The 16,321-nt window shown below is 37.4% G+C and overlaps 1 protein-coding gene across 1 annotated transcript in view; it reads left to right on the forward strand.

Moving 5' to 3' along the window:
• The window catches only part of LOC107309909 (dynein axonemal heavy chain 5-like), a 140,147-nt gene that overhangs the window by 69,873 nt on the left and 53,953 nt on the right, over window positions 1-16,321 (forward strand). Inside the window, exons 57-61 of the mRNA XM_085539832.1 lie at window positions 1,297-1,961; window positions 3,128-3,408; window positions 3,751-3,966; window positions 6,404-6,571; window positions 13,971-14,189. Of these exons, the coding sequence (XP_085395958.1) occupies window positions 1,297-1,961; window positions 3,128-3,408; window positions 3,751-3,966; window positions 6,404-6,571; window positions 13,971-14,189 (1,549 nt within the window). The remainder of the gene's footprint in view (window positions 1-1,296; window positions 1,962-3,127; window positions 3,409-3,750; window positions 3,967-6,403; window positions 6,572-13,970; window positions 14,190-16,321) is intronic.

A 16,321-nucleotide genomic window follows, 5' to 3' on the forward strand; every position in this document is an offset into this window, starting at 1 on the left:
GTTGCCACTTAATAGTCTGGAAGACTATTCATTTAAATCTTCCTGAAGCAACTAGGAGTGTAATGACTGTCCTTCACCTATTTATCTTTTTTTAAATAGCATTTGCAGGGTTAAGAACCCACGATTGGCAGTGAAAACTACAGGACATGTTGAGAATTTTTCATTTGTATGTTCTTATAAAGAATACCACAAATCACTGTAGTAATTATAGTTCTCACTAGCAAATTGAGCAGCTAGAATGTTGCACAAGTTCTACAGGGCTTTCATTCAAGGTATTTGTTAATACCTTGTTAACTGTTAAGATGCAGCTGCAAGGGCACTACGAGACTTTCTGTATGGTGTATTTAATTTCAAAGCAGTGTTGTTTGCAAATACTAAACAGTGCACTGTCTGTATTACACGTATTACTTAAGGCCCTTGGAAATAAACTGATTTTAAAGAACAGAAGTTCCTATTTCCAGCAATTTAATAGTGTAAGGACACAATGGACAGAATCTATCATTTTATTAACCTTACTTTACTGTTCTTGATATTTCACAATCTGAATCAGAAATTTGCTTGGGATTCAGCAGATTCATACTTGTATGCACCAACTGTAAGAGACATAATGAATGAATCAGCCCAAGTGATAATATATTCAATATTACAAATACTGACAATATAATAACACAAATAACACAGTAGAAAACCCAGTTGTTCTTATTCTTGTCCCTCAGTGATTTAATTTAACTTTCTCTTAATATCTTCAAAAGATAATCCATCTGTATTTAAGTTTAATGGCAATGGGCAACCTACTTGACAACTTAATCCAGCTACACTAACCTTCAATTTGAACAAAGAGCTTAAGTCTACAATCTGCAGGGATGCAAAGCAGCTGTATCATGCATAAGTTAAAGATAGCATTACTCTTACATTTTATTTTCTAGCACCTTATTCTGTTGGTTTCACCTACTCTCCTATGATTTATGGAACCAACCATTCACTTTGGGAAAATATTTAATAAAAAAAATCCCTGAAAAATGAAAGCAGGAGATATGGTGTTGTGGTTTTCTGTTTTTTGTTTTGTTGTTGTTGTTGTTTTTTTGTTATGAGTATTCAGCATCATAATATCATGTTATGTCTACCATTCCATTAGTCACAGAATCAGGCCAAACCAGCCCATAAACCATGGACATGCAGTATTTAATTCATATGTAGAGTTTTATCCTGCCTAAGTAAACTGAGCCATATAAAAGGTATTTCCCAGATTGATCCATTGTTTTTGTTCTCTCTTTCTTTAATTCTTTCCTGTCCCAGAACATATGCCACCAATAACCTCTTGGATGATCTGAAAATCTTGTATCGCGCTGCTGGGCAAAAAGGAAAGGGCACTGTCTTTATATTCACAGACAACGAAATCAGAGATGAATCTTTTCTTGAGTACCTGAACAACGTTTTGACTTCAGGTGAAGTCTCAAATCTTTTTGCACGAGATGAAATTGGTGAAATCACACAAGACCTGATACCAGCAATGAAGAAAGAGTATCCAAAACGTACTCCCACTGGTGAAAATCTTTATAATTACTTTCTTACTCGAGTTCGCAATAACTTGCATGTGGTACTTTGCTTTTCTCCTGTTGGGGAAAAGTTCAGAACTCGCGCACTCAAATTTCCAGGTCTGATTTCAGGCTGTACCATGGATTGGTTCCAGCGCTGGCCTAAAGATGCTCTTGTAGCAGTTGCACAACATTTTTTAGCTTCCTACCCTATTAAGTGCACAGACGAAGTGAAAAAAAGTGTTATTAACACCATGGGAACGTTTCAAGATATTGTAGCTGAAAAATGTGTTGAATACTTTGAACGATACAGACGTCGAACGTTTGTGACTCCAAAATCTTATCTGTCCTTCATTGGAGGCTACAAAGCTGTTTATAAAGAGAAGTTTGCCAATGTTGGAAGTTTGTCAGAACGCATGAGAACAGGTACTGTAAATTCTGCTTATGTACTTTTTGATATAGATTTATTTTTTAAGTTGAGAGGAATAAGAATGAAAGAATGTTCAAGTTTTAATTCTTACATGTCAAGAAAGTTAGCTTATGGATTTGAGCTGCGAGCCCACTTTCATTTGGAAGCAGGCTGCCTTATTTTCAGCTTTGTTGTGTAAGATTACAAAATATATGGAGTTTTTTGTTTTGAGGAACACTGTGAATATTGCATATTGCAAATGAGTTTTTAAAATAGCATCAGTTAGCAGCTAAAATACCTAAAACTCCAGCTTCTATACGTCTGTATGCCATGGAGCTACTGCTTCCTAATTTTCACATTTAAACATACTAAAATTAAATCCGAGGGAAAATAAGCAATATTCAGATTCAGTCACTATGAAGATTCTTTTAAATAAACATTATATACCAAGTGTAGAAATACAAAAACTGTGCACCGCATGATGTCATACACAGTTAACAAATGGTTTCTGAAACTGAATGTTGTTTAGAGCTGGACGTAAACTTAAATCATTTTTTCTCCTACTGCCACCAACTTCAGAACTGTGCTATTTACATATATCTGCATGAATAGATGGTGTCTGTCTGGCTAGAAGAAATATTTGTGCTTTTTAGAGTTTGTATGCATGCATTTACTAATAAGAATCACAGAATCACAAGGATTTTTATACATATAGATGCATGTAATTTTTTCATCCTTTGATGAAATGTTTGAAATATTGCTCAAGAATCTAGCATCCCTGTCCATCTGGATCTTCATATGTTTAATGTAGAAGCTCAGGCTAATCTCATCTTCACTTGCATTATTTAGAATATCAGGTCCCTCTTCTCTGTTCTGTGGATCTTTGGATCTTAGGATCAGTTTTGTACTTCATATAGTCTTGTGAATTTGCACCATTTGCATTATTTAGCATCCCTCTCACATATAAAAATATAAATAAGTGACCAATGGCAGATTCTGAGGGCTTTTACCCATAAAAAAAATACATAAAATATTAAACAAATATTAACCTGGCTTCATCTAGGTGGGGATCACTCACTGGCATTTCTAAATGTGGATGTGACTAATTTTCAGTATCCAGATCACTTCACTGAGGTTTCTCTCTCATGTACTCATACTGCTGTATGGAATTTATTCTACACAGGTCTTGCAAAACTGATGGAAGCTGAGGTTTCAGTAAATCAGCTTTCCAAGGAGCTGGTGATGAAGGAGAAAGATTTGGCTTTAGCTTCAAAAAAAGCTGATGAAGTTTTATTGGAAGTAACAATGAAAGCCCAAGCTGCTGAAAAAGTGAAAATGCAGGTGCAAAAGGTAAAAGACAAAGCTCAGGCCATTGTGGATGACATTGCCATTGATAAAGCAGCAGCAGAAGAGAAGCTTGAAGCTGCGAGACCTGCTCTGGAAGAAGCAGAGGCAGCCCTGCAGGTCAGAATCAAAGATAATCTGAACATACATGTATTTTGCAATTGCTGTATGTGGAACGTTGTGGTTGAAAAAATACAATAATATGAAAGGGTTATCACTGACCTGGTAGAAAAAAACTGAAAATTGAGGTAGTGGAGTGGTAAGATAAGAAGTATCTCCTCTACTGTCAGGTAATAAAATGAGTCACTTAGAGGTACAAGCAGTCTGGCCTTTCTGTAGTGCTACTTCTGGGTCACCTGCAAAAATGAAGCAGTGGCATTAAATATGCAGTCCCCTGCAAAACATCTTTCTCTACCATCAAGTGATGGCTTAAATAAATTGGTTATTTTCTTTTCTTTACAGACAATAAAGCCCTCTGACATCGCAACTGTTCGCAAACTGGGTAAACCTCCTCACTTGATAATGCGAATTATGGATTGTGTGCTACTTTTATTCCAAAGAAAAATAGACTCAGTAACAATTGATCAAGAACGCCCATGTGTGAAGCCATCATGGGCTGAGGCTCTGAAACTAATGAATAACTCTGGATTTCTAGGCATGCTGCTTAGTTTTCAGAAGGTAAGAAGTTGTTAGTGGCATTATTACTCCCACAGCTATCTTAGAGATCAGGTAAAATCTTCCTCATATTTGTGTGTTAAGTCATCTGCAAGAACAGAAGGTCATAGGTAGTCTGAAACAATTAGAGCTACTGGGAATTTTTGGGACTATTTTGTTATAGTAGTAGTAAAGTGCAGAATGATCAACCAAATGAAAAAATCAAACAGATTTTTACTTCTTTTAGGGGCAAAAGCCTGCCCCATTTACAGCAAGATTCTCTAAACTGTGGTGCAAGGGGAATTTCTTGGCAGGGAAGAGAAGATATAGCTAGACGTGTAGCTAGTAGAAGACCCAGAATGTATTAATGGCAAAATCAAAGTCCAACTCTAAAAGTCATAATGCCAAGCAGATTTTGGCAAAACCTGTGTTTTCTGCAGTGTTGCAGAAAACTGTTCATTTGTGCACGGATTCTTAAAACAGCTTCAGATGTGCATTTTGCTTATGTCTTTTTAAGCTACCAGAGTTCTTCTGTTGTGCAGATGTGGCTTGAAACTGCTACTCTCACTATTGCCAGGAGCTGCTTCTCCCTGTGAGCCATATTGACATGGCAGCACATAGAAACTTGGGCTGCCTTTGCAGACAGTCTCTGTCTGGGGCTGTCAGTCTGGCCACTTTTCCAAGTGCTGCCTTCTATAAACAGATAGAGGAAGTGAGTTTAAAGATAATGGGGCCAATTATACACTCCTTACTCAAGCATGTGAGGTTTCCAGTTTTAGCACTTACTGATAGTACATGTTCCTGCTGGAACACATTTAACTTTATTCAGGGCAATTTGAACAGCCTCCGTGAAGCTAAGTTCCTGCTGGAACTCATGCCTGTGAAATGTGACAAGGCATTCCAGACTGTATTCCTGATGAAGTGCTTTCTATGTTGTTCCTTTGCCTTATTTCTTGTTTCCAGTATGGACCATATGTGAGAAGTAAGGCCATCGTATCTGGAGTTCTGAGTATACTGAACTGCTTGATCTTTTTGTGAGATTTGTGATATTTTCTTAGTTTTGTTATGCAAGGAAGACCAGTGGAAGAAAAAACTCCTTGGATTTAAAATTTGTTCCTGAGAAGAATGACATTCAAATAGGATCTTAGGTCACTGTTGTTTGGTCTTTGCTGCACTCTTGCTGGCTTGCTAATTTATAATTTCAAGTGGGAGAATAAAAAAATCAAAATGTTTATCCAGCATTACTCTTCATTTTAGCAAATGCTTATAACTAGAACATCAGAATATATGATTTTAGGAATAATGTAATGAATGTCTTTGTCATTACTATAGTAGCTAGGGATCGGACAGGTATAAGACTGTCCTTTCTGATATGTACCTCCAAAAAAAAGGGAGGTACTTTTTTGCCTGATGCTATTAATGGAGGATCATTTTTAGATTCATTGAAAGAAACATGTTAATACATTGCCAATAAAAGAAAGATTCTTAGTGCTTCTGTTGTTAAGCAACTATTATTACCCTGTGTAATCTGTTCTACTCTCTACATTTCTTAAGGAGATGAATTCCATTTTCTTCTGACACTTGTGTAATTATAGATTAACCACCGTCATCAAAGATCTGGCTTTTCATATTCTCAACAGAAGGGAGAAAAAAATGTAAGATTAGAATAATGAAGTGAAAAGCTGAAAGAAATCACATTTGCAGTTAAGGAAAAGGGATGGTTTCAATGAAGTCAGTGTTGGTTTCTCTACAGAAATGAGAAGTTTCACCTTTTCCATTTTCCAAGCTTCACACAGAACTCCCTCCATTTACACTATGATCTGTGTGATGTCATGGTGAGCTGGTTCAGGGAACTTGCCTAGAAGAAAACAGAACACTGTTGTGTGATGGCTTGGATTGCTATCATATCGATTTCCACAATAGTTCACTAAGAGCATTGATGATGTCATTAAAGATGTGGCAAGAGCGGATCTTGAGGCTGACAGGGAAAGAAGGTGCAGAGAGCTGTAATAAGAGGTAGTTAGACTAGCTTAGGTTGTCAAGAGCTACAAGTGTGAGTAATATCTCTAAATATTATGGACCAAATAAATTGATGAAATATAAACTAGAAACTCTAGTCAGCTTTTTTTTTTTTCAGTGGAAGTAGAAGTTATTTTTACTTAAGTTCACAAAACAAAAAAATAAAAAAATAAAATAAAATAAAATAAAATAAAATAAAATAAAATAAAATAAAATAAAATAAAATAAAACAAAACAAAAAAAAACCCACACCCAAACCAACAACCCCAAAAATTAACCTGACCTTCCCAAGAGTAGAAAGCAATGTCTGTGTTAATGAAAAATATTTAATTCATTTGTCTTGTAAGAAGTGGTAGAGTTGTGTTTTTAAAAAGAAAAGTGTTTTGGTGAAGTAGATTTTAACATCCATTCTCAAAAATAATTTGACCTTTCTGCTGTCTAGGACTCAATTACAGGAGAAACTGTGGAGCTTTTAGAGCCTTATTTGGACATGGAGGATTATAATTTGGAGACGGCTAAAAAAGTGTGTGGAAACGTAGCGGGTCTATGCTCATGGACACAAGCAATGGCTTACTTCTATGGTATTAATAAAGAAGTCCTTCCTCTTAAGGTATTTCATATGATTCATTTCATTTCTCTGAGAGATAACTATGGTTGAAGGCAAAAAATGCAGCAGTATTTTGGCTAAAAAAGACAGTGATTTACAAGAGATTCTTATTTCTTCATGCACAGTTTTGAAGTCCAACACTCAAATGTCAGAGAAGTCCTGCCCTTTTTTCCCCTTGCAGAGCTACGCTGTGGTACAGTTGTTAGTTATGTGCATGCCATCAGTTTTCAGTGGGAGTGTTCACTGCATAGATTCTTTATACACCTTGGCTATTGGCAACTGAGAATTACCATGTCTGCCCTTAACCTTGGTGCCAGGCACTGTAGTTTCAAGAAAATTTCCCCTCTGCCTTAACTGGCTTGGGAAGAAGCGTGCCGTGTCATGGGACTGGTAGAATTTGGGAGAGACCTTTCTTGATAAAGAAGTATTCTTTAGTGAAAGTATCTGGAATTGAATTATCTGAAAATTTCTGAGCGTCAAGATGCTACAAGTGATTGTATATGTAATATACAGTTAGCTAACACAGAATTCTTTAGGAACAGTGAAATTATTGTAAAATTACAGCAGAAAGGGACTGGCTACCATTATTTGCGCAGATAAAGATATTTTTATTATCTTGGAAATGTTTAAAATATGAGCATATTAAAAAATAACTTTGAATATATATAATGATTGATAGTTGCTTATATAGACAATTATATTGTTGTTAGTTTTTTTTGAAAGAAATACATACCAATCAGTTAGGCTTCCACTGTACTTACGCTCTGCCTCCTTTTGTGTAATTCAGTGTATCCATTTGCATGTTCAAAAGCCTTCATATGTGCTTTAAGTTTATCTGGACTGATCAAATTCAAATTGATTAAAACATAATATTTTTTAACCAAGTAATCAATGACTGTATTTTTATATTTTATATTTTTTAAAATAATATAACTTTCACTAATGAAAACAGAATCTGATATGCACCTATTTAGATCTACTAAACCAAAAAAAAAAACAACAGGAAATGCTGGACTAATGCTCAGATGCAACTCCATAAAACCTGTGCAAGTGCTCTTGCAGTTTTTTTTTAATACATGATTTAAAGTTACATATAAATGTATATTTGTGTATTTACATCTTGCCACATTGGAACTGATATAAAGCTAAGCATGTATTTCTTGGCAAACTGTTAACTATTGTTAGATATGGTGATAGTTTCCATTATTTTTAAATTGAAGATAATAAAAGGAAAGGTTTAAAGAACTGTGGGAAGCAGTAGAGTGATACTAAGAAAATCATTGAAAATAAATGTGCAATTAGATTTCATAAAGGACTAACACAGGGTAAATCATCCAGTGCTAAAAGCAGGCTTTCTGAATGAATGAATCAAATTGCTTTATCCCAACTGCAATTCTAGGAGACAACCCCTCTTCAACACTTGTATAATCCAGCCAATGTATTTTTTAATTGCATCTTAAATGGGACTCGGTGACTCCTTAATCTTAAACGTGACACTGTATGAAAACTGACTAATAATGTCTTATATTTTAGTAATTATTGTGTATAAGGGTACAAAAATGAATTTTTCCCTTGAAACGAATACCTACACTATTCGCATATGTGGCCTGCAGCCTAAGTGTCACTACTCAGAGTCGAACATGGACAGTACAAACAAACATTGCCTTCAAACGTAGTGCAATGGGGTTGTTTATCATAAAGCACCCACCATGTATTGCTTTCCAGTGGACCCTCAGCACGACCATGAGCAGTTCCTCTCTAGTTTGTTAACCAGTCAACAAGCCTACTGGATTAACCTGATAATTTTGAAACACCATCTTCTATTTATCCATTAGTTGAAGAAAATAGAAGTAGAATGAGAAAGTTTTAGTTTTGATTGTGCTAGCTTCCAATTAAAATAAGGAAATAATTTCCCTTGGAGATGTCTCCAGTGATTTTAATTAAACGCTCCTTAGGCTGTTACAATGATCAAGAAAAGTTTGTCTGTAGTTTATAAATTCTGTTTGATATGGGGAATTGTCCCTATCACATGCAGCTTTAAATATGGAACTTTCTTGCTTTTTTTTTTGTTTTCGCTTGTCTCTATGTTGAACTAAGACCCACAGGAGTCAATAACTGGAATTCACCTTAGGAGGAACAGTGTGAAAATTTGGGGGGCAACCATTCAAGTAAGAGTGTGCTTGTCCAGTTGGTAACCACAAACATTTGAGTATGAATTCAAGGAAGTCATTCATTAGGAGAGGGTGGAAAGGAAGATTATATGGAATGGAACAGGTTAGAGTCAGGATGTATAACTTGGAAAGGAAGAAGTGAAGAATCTTTCAGTAGCTATTGAGGCTGCTGCATAAAGCAGATAAAAGGCAGGTTCTCCATGCCTTTCACAGGTTGTTTTAATTCCCCCAAATGGTCACTGATAGCAAAGAGATAGAGGACATGCCATTCTGCATGGACATGTTTGCATGTTCAGGTATGCATGCATGTATGTATTTTTATATGTGTGTGTGTGTGTGTGTGAGTATTAGATTTTTGAGATGAAGAAAAGCCTTGTTTGGATTTTTGTTTTTGTTTTTTAATGTCTGCAAAACCTATGTATGTGCTTGCTTCTCTTACGTCTCCCTAAATTATTTCTGAGTCCAACCTTCTCATGATATTGAGGCTCTGATCAGGATGATGTAAAAGCAGTGGACTATCTTCATGTAAAATCAGCAGTAAGCTTGGGCAGGAGCAGCTAGAGATTACATTTCCATGAAGTAATGTCAGCCAAAGGAAAAAAAAAAATATAAAAGAAAAAGAAAGGGAAGGGAAGGGAAGGGAAGGGAAGGGAAGGGAAGGGAAGGGAAGGGAAGGGAAGGGAAGGGAAGGGAAGGGAAGGGAAGGGAAGGGAAGGGAAGGGAAGGGAAGGGAAGGGAAGGGAAGGGAAGGGAAGGGAAGGGAAGGGAAGGGAAGGGAGACCAATGTGGTCATTCAATGCATCCTCAAAACTCTTCTACTAATGTTTCCTGTATTTACTGAGGAACAGCTGCTCTTCGTGGTGATCCAGGGTTGTTCTAGGCAATCCATACATGAACAGAGATAGCATTTAGCAATGTGAAGATTTTTATCAAATAAGACATTTTTATTTGTTTTTATTTAAATGCCTTCCTGGAGCAGGACCAGTTATATTCAGTGGTTAGCAAAATTGAGTTTGAAGTGAATCAGTGAGGAACTTGAGGCTATGGAAATATTGATAAATTAAACAGTGTGACTGAACCTTAGACACTAGAAAATGAGCATCTACACAATTAAGTTGTTAGAATGGTCCCTAGAGTGTACTTGATCTTGGCCAGGCAGCATTTTCTCAGTGGTCTCTGGTCACCTCTCAGGAACTAGTGTGGCCAAAGAGCCCTTTCTGCAGGTCTGTTTGCACACAGTGTGATGTTTTAGAGGCTGGAAGAATTTTACATGAGCTGCTTTACTCTTACAGATTTCAGTGCCAGAGGAAGCTTCTGGACCTGTTTAATTTAATAGCATAGCCGTGGATCGTAATTACTTGTTTATTTCTCCTGTTTTTATGTGGAATGCAAAAAGACTAAGGGGCAAAATCATCTCACCACCTGTTATGAAGGCCTCTTATATGGCTTCTTGGAATGAGGCAAAGTAGCAGTTCAGTCTGTGCTGATTAATAACGCTTGGCCTATGCTGACAGATGCAGGATGTAGGATGCAAAAAGAGCAAATGAGGCACTGGCTAAAGCAGACAGACATGAGGGTATTGTGTGGTTCCCCACAGGGCCATTGGCAAGGGAAGGCCAAAGACATGGCTCTTGCACATGCCTCCAAGTGTTCTCATGTAAACCCCCTATCCAGGAGCTTGCAGTCTGGTTCTCATGTCCTCAATCCTCGTGATTCATTCACGTAAAATCCATTTATCAGGCTTTCACACTGCATCCAACTGGAACAAATTTTGAATCGTTGCTTTGCTGCGTGACTCAGAGAGATGAAACGAAGGGTGTGAATCTTGTTCACATAGCAATGTCACTAAAATTAGAAAGGCTGCAATGGTTCTTTGTGGTTGGGAGACACATTTCCTTCCCTCTGTTAATTGGCTGGAAATCTTCATAAGAAGATTCCTGCAACTCTGATAGCCTTCTTGGCAGGAAAACTTTCCTTCTGCTATCATGGCAAAACTGTGCAGGAAACTGCCAGCCAACCTGCTAGTGATGTCTATATGAAAGCAGTGTTTGTACCCATGTAATTTTGAAATGTGAAATTGGAGTGAGAGGCAGAGAGTGATGATTTCCAGGGAGAACCGAAGCAAGCCCTGTACTTGGCAATGGTGAGGCCTCACCTCGAGTACTGTGTTCAGTTTTGGGCACCTCAGTGCAAAAAGGACATTGAGGTACTGGAAGTGGGTCCAGAGAAGGGCAGTGAGGCTTCTGAAGAGCTTGGAAAATCAGCCCTATGAGGAGAGGCTGAGGGAGCTGGGGCTGTTTAGTCTGGGGAAAAGGAGGCTGAGGGGAGACCTTATCGCCCTCTTCCAGTATCTGAAAGGTGCTTACAGTGAGAGTGGGGCAAGTCTCTTCTCACTGGTGACAGGTGACAGGACAAGGGGAAATGGCCTCAAGTTGTGGCAAGGTAAGTTTAGGTTGGACATGAGGAAACACTTCTTTACAGGAAGGGTATTTAGGTACTGGAATAGGCTCCCCAGGGAGGTGGTTGAGTCACCATCCCTGGATGTGTTTAAGAGCCGTTTGGATGTGGTGCTCAGAGATATGATTTAGCAGAGGGTTGATAGAGTTAGGGTAGTATGGCTAGGCTGAGGTTGGACTCGATGATCTTTGAGGTCTTTTCCAACCTGAGTAATTCTATGATTCTAAGTAGTCTCTGCCTTGGGGAGTCACATATGTTGGTCACACAGGTATGCTAGCATTCATTCCTATGCAAACAAGCATCATTCATCACATATGATTAAGCATCCTATACATCAAACCAATACCAAAAGGGACTAATACTTTCTTATTACCCTAAACTTTGCTGAAAACCTTTATTAAATTGTCTATAAAATTACTTCTTATTATAAGTCTTCTGCTAGAGATCCCTGTAATGCCTAACTAATTTGGGGATTTTCCATGTTAGAGTGCAGTAGATTTTTTTCTTTGTACTCATCTGAAGTGTTTCTTCATGAGATTTATTTATTTATTTTGGTTGTGCCTACATCTACAAGACTGGTAGCCTTTTAGGAGCTTTTAAGAAGTAGGAAGTCTGCTTTATTCATATTTTGTACCTTTTCTGTGCAGTTTATTGCTGTGTGGAGATACAGCTTTTTCATATTTGCAAGGCACCATTGCTTGTATGTATTGGGCATTCTTTTTCACTATGGCTTACTGTGTACTGCAATGGTAAATGCCAAGGTGAAATATGAATCCTCATGGGCAGGTGCAATTTCCCTGTTCTTCCAGCTGTTTTGTCTTGGCTGCTCTTCCCAACTTTCCAGTGATATTTTTCCCTGTGTCACCTCAATATTTGTGAGCCTCATAATTTTGTTTTACTCTCATTTTTGCCTCTCATGGATTCAGTGATGAAAGATGATGTTCTGCACCAGAGAAGGAGGAGGCTAGGTGGCAGAGAGATGCTGTAGGGTCCTCTCTGGATCTCAGTAAAAGATCCAATGACAAATGACTTAATAAGGTAATTGCTTTAGTAAAACAGAACAAAAAGAGGGATATATGATAGCTTTAGTGACCAAAAGAGAGCGGTCTTTCTCCATGAACAGGATTTGTGCTGCATGGCATACCATGTGAAAAATCATCTAGGCTCTGTCCAATGTTGCATGAACATGGGGTGCTCAGCATCTAAAGGGGTATCAGATTTACTCACTAACTACATTTATTACACTTATTTTATCGGGGCATTGTATTATTAAGACATCTGTTGTCAGTCCTTTATTATTGGGGCCTAGAAAGGGCCCTTTTTGCCTTCCCTGGTGTTGAGCAGAGGAACATTGCGTCACCTACTCAAAACTCCTGCAGTGTTTAAGCTTTTCTGGAGAGTACAAGATTCACTAGAAGTAGTGTCTGTGATTCTGAAATCTGCTTAGCTGGGTCTTATCAAGACTCACTGGTCTTCTGATTCAACAGTATCGGTCTCTAGGAGATGCTCTTTAATATGCACTTTGATAAATAAGAGTAGAATAAAAATATTTCAGCATCTTTACATGATGGATATTTTATGAATGGCCATTTTGCTGGCTTATCTCCATTATAAAATATTTGTTTATCTCTAGGATTTGTCAACAGATGCAGTAACTACAGTAAATGGTGTTTTTGCTGATAGTGCTGTTTTCTGGAAGTGTAACACTGAAGTGTTAAATTTGTGCTTCAGTGATTATTACAGATAAGCTTCTCTAATTGCTGGCAGACCTATCTTGAAACCCAATGGACTCCATGCTCCACTATTTTATCATGCCTAATCTCAAAATGGGATTTGGTTCCTCTCTTTTAATGTTGTTTTTTTTTTTTTTTTCCTATCCAGTGCAAGAATTTGCTGACTTTAATATAGTTTGATAGAAATTAAATATATCTCTTTAGTCAAGATTTAATGTCAAAAAAACAGCCCAAGGTTATATGGTTCACTAGAAGTCATGCCAGAGATTCCTTGCTCTGCTCTGATGTGATGTGAGAGTCAAGTTTCATATTTGCAATAAAACATTATTACAAATTCTTAGTTTCCATTTTTGTAACTTTTAGAGCAGGAGAAACAGAAGTACTTTAAATATTCAGAGCAAATGGAAACAAAGTTTATCTGTAAGTGTTTCATAAGCATTTTGTCAATTTCTAATCTTTCACAAACAAGTATTTGGAAACAAATTCTGGATTCACAAAACAGATATATTTTTTCTTATTAGAAATGAAGAGGCCAAGTTTAAAAAATGTCTGCTTATTATTCAAATTTCCATAGACATACATGAAATGTCTTTAGAGCCTTAGTCTCCAGAGGAGCAAAAAATGTGTTTGTTACGTTTTTATTGTAGAACTAATTGATGAGGAAAGAAAGAAGAAGATTAGCTTCCATTATCATTATTATTATTTTATAGTCTATGAGGCACAATCTTAATTTTCTTTTGCACTGAGAAGATATCACAGGAAATATTGTATGCAGCGCCTCATATATCTAGTATACAGCTATTTCAGGGGTATTGTGCTTATACACCATTAATTGTTGTGTGATTAATGGATCCCTCTGAAAATGTTATTAAAACATTTTAAGATTGCATTGAATAACAATAAAAGGAAAAAAATGCTTTTATCTTGTGTAAGTATTATTTTTAGAAGTTCTTGATACAGTACAGTATATGCCACTAAATGAATGTCATTGACTTGCCAAATAACAAGTATTAATGACTGTTTACTTTGAAATGCTTCTAGGCAAATCTAGCCTTGCAAGAGGGAAGACTTGCAGCTGCCCAAACTGAACTAAATAATGCACAAAATCAGCTGGATGAGAAGCAGATGGAACTGGATCAAGTACAAGCCATGTATGATGCTGCTATGAAAGAGAAGCAGGCCTTACTTGATGATGCTGAGGCTTGCAGGAGGAAGATGAACAATGCCACTGCTCTGATAGAAGGCTTAGGTGGAGAAAAGGTGCTGGCACATTATGAGTACAGTACTACAGTACTAGCACAGAGTTGGTCCTCAGGTTTGAGAATAACCCATAACAATCATTAGCAGTGCTCAAGAAATTCAAGGCAAAGTGATGTCTTGATATTTTGTGACACTTTATTTTAGTTACACGTGTGGATTTTTTTTTATTTTTTTTTTTTTAAATCAATGTATCTAACAAAGTAAAGCCATTTATTGTGTTAGCCAAATTCTTACGTATAGCGATCATATGACTTGTATTGGGATAACGTTCAAAATGAAAGCCAAGGACCCAAACTCCTTTTAACTTTAGTAAGAAGAGGAATTAGGCTTAACCTAAATAATTGCCCTAAAATATTCATAAGAAGGATTACTCTTTTTTTTTTTTTTCTCACCAACTATACAAGAATAGAAATTTGAAGCTTGACTAATATTCTGAATTATATTTTGAGTTTGGATTGCTACTGAAACCTTTCACAGAATTATGGGCTAATCTTTATCCTCTGCACCGAGCTTTAAGTTTTACTCTCCTGTGCAGATTTTTATAGCTTCAGCTTATAATAGAAGCTGTCAGTTTCCAGAAAAAGCAGGATGGTCTCTTTTTTTTTTTTTTTTTTTTTAATTGGCTGATTGTTTGCTTTGAGAAATCCTTGTTTATAAACACACAAAATCAAGACTCATGAGTCTCATCAAAGACACTTTGACCTTCAACCATTGAACCCTGTAAGGCCAGATCTCAAGTGTTTGTACTGATATGCTTCAGACTGTTTAGTCAAAACCATTAGATGCTTTTGGCATATTTTTGATTTCTCAGGACCTTATCCCACAGAAGTTTATCTCCAAAGACAGAGATTCCACAGCCTCTCTTGGAAACTATTCCAGTCCATGACCATTCTCACTGTTTTTTTGTTTATTTGAATGGAATTACCTGTATTTGAATTCCTGCCCACTGCCTCTTGTCCTTTCACTGGTTACCATTCTAAAGTGTATGGCACCACCTTCTTTGAAGTCACTCATGACATATTAACACATTGCCAAATTCTCCCCAGGGGTCTGCTCTCAAGCCTAAACAGTCTCACTAAGACTATTATATGACAGAGGCCCCAGTTCCTTAGTAATCATTTGGACTCTCTGCTTAACTCTCTCTGATGTGTCCATATCTGGTGACCTGACCTGAGCACAGTACTCCAGAAGTGGTCTCACCAGTGATAGCAGGAATAATCACCTCCCTGGATGTGTTTCCAGCAGTCATCTGAAGTTAACTCAGGTTGCTGTTGACCATCTTTGTTCTGAGCATTTGTTACTCTCTCATGTTCCACTTGGCTTCCAGGCCTTTTTCTTCCCAACTGTTCTCTAGCTGTCAGTCCCAACTGGGACCATGCTGATGCATTGAGTTTTTCCTTCTCAGAGACAGTACCAACATTTTCCTTTGCTGAATTTGAGGAGATTCCTGTTGGTCCATTTCTCCAGCCTGTTCAATGTGCTCTGGATAGCAGCCCATTTATCAAGTGTATCAACTTGCTGAGAGTGCACTCCCTTCTATTTTCAAAGGGTCATTCATTTTCCCCTTATAGGAGTGATATTTGTTTTCGCTTTGTCCTCAGAAATCTCTCTCAGTCATAGTGACCTTCTAAAGACTATTGACCACCCAGAGACTCAGATGCAGAGCTCCATGCATTCCAGCTTCTTTATCACATAGAGGGAAACTGCTCATCACCATTCCAGCCTGTACTTCCTAACAAGTCTACATACGTGTTGTAGCACTGCAATTGTGGGAAATTTCCCCCCGTGTCACAGTGATCCCCATGAGATCATGACTGTAGCTGCTTGCAGACCTCTAATTCCTTCTGTTTGTTTTCTGTACTGTGCACATTTGTGCATGAGCATTTCAGAGAAGTGTCCAGCTGTGCTGATTTCCCAGAACCAGTATGAAAACCATCCTGGGGTTCTGTCTGGTAGGCAACACCTTTTTTATGTAGATATGCTTCATGGTCCTGTTTTATTGATTGTTAGGTTTCATCTGTATACATCACTCTACACATTTTATTTGCCAGCCTGGTTCTTCAGTTCCTCTCTGATTGTTGCTTGTCCTCCTCCTCCCTTTGCATTCCTTCTTTAACACCTTCTCTACTGGT

The sequence above is a fragment of the Coturnix japonica genome, chromosome 2, assembly GCF_054131305.1.
Source record: "Coturnix japonica strain WE chromosome 2, WE-NBRP24, whole genome shotgun sequence".
In the NCBI taxonomy this organism is placed as follows: Eukaryota; Metazoa; Chordata; class Aves; order Galliformes; family Phasianidae; genus Coturnix; species Coturnix japonica.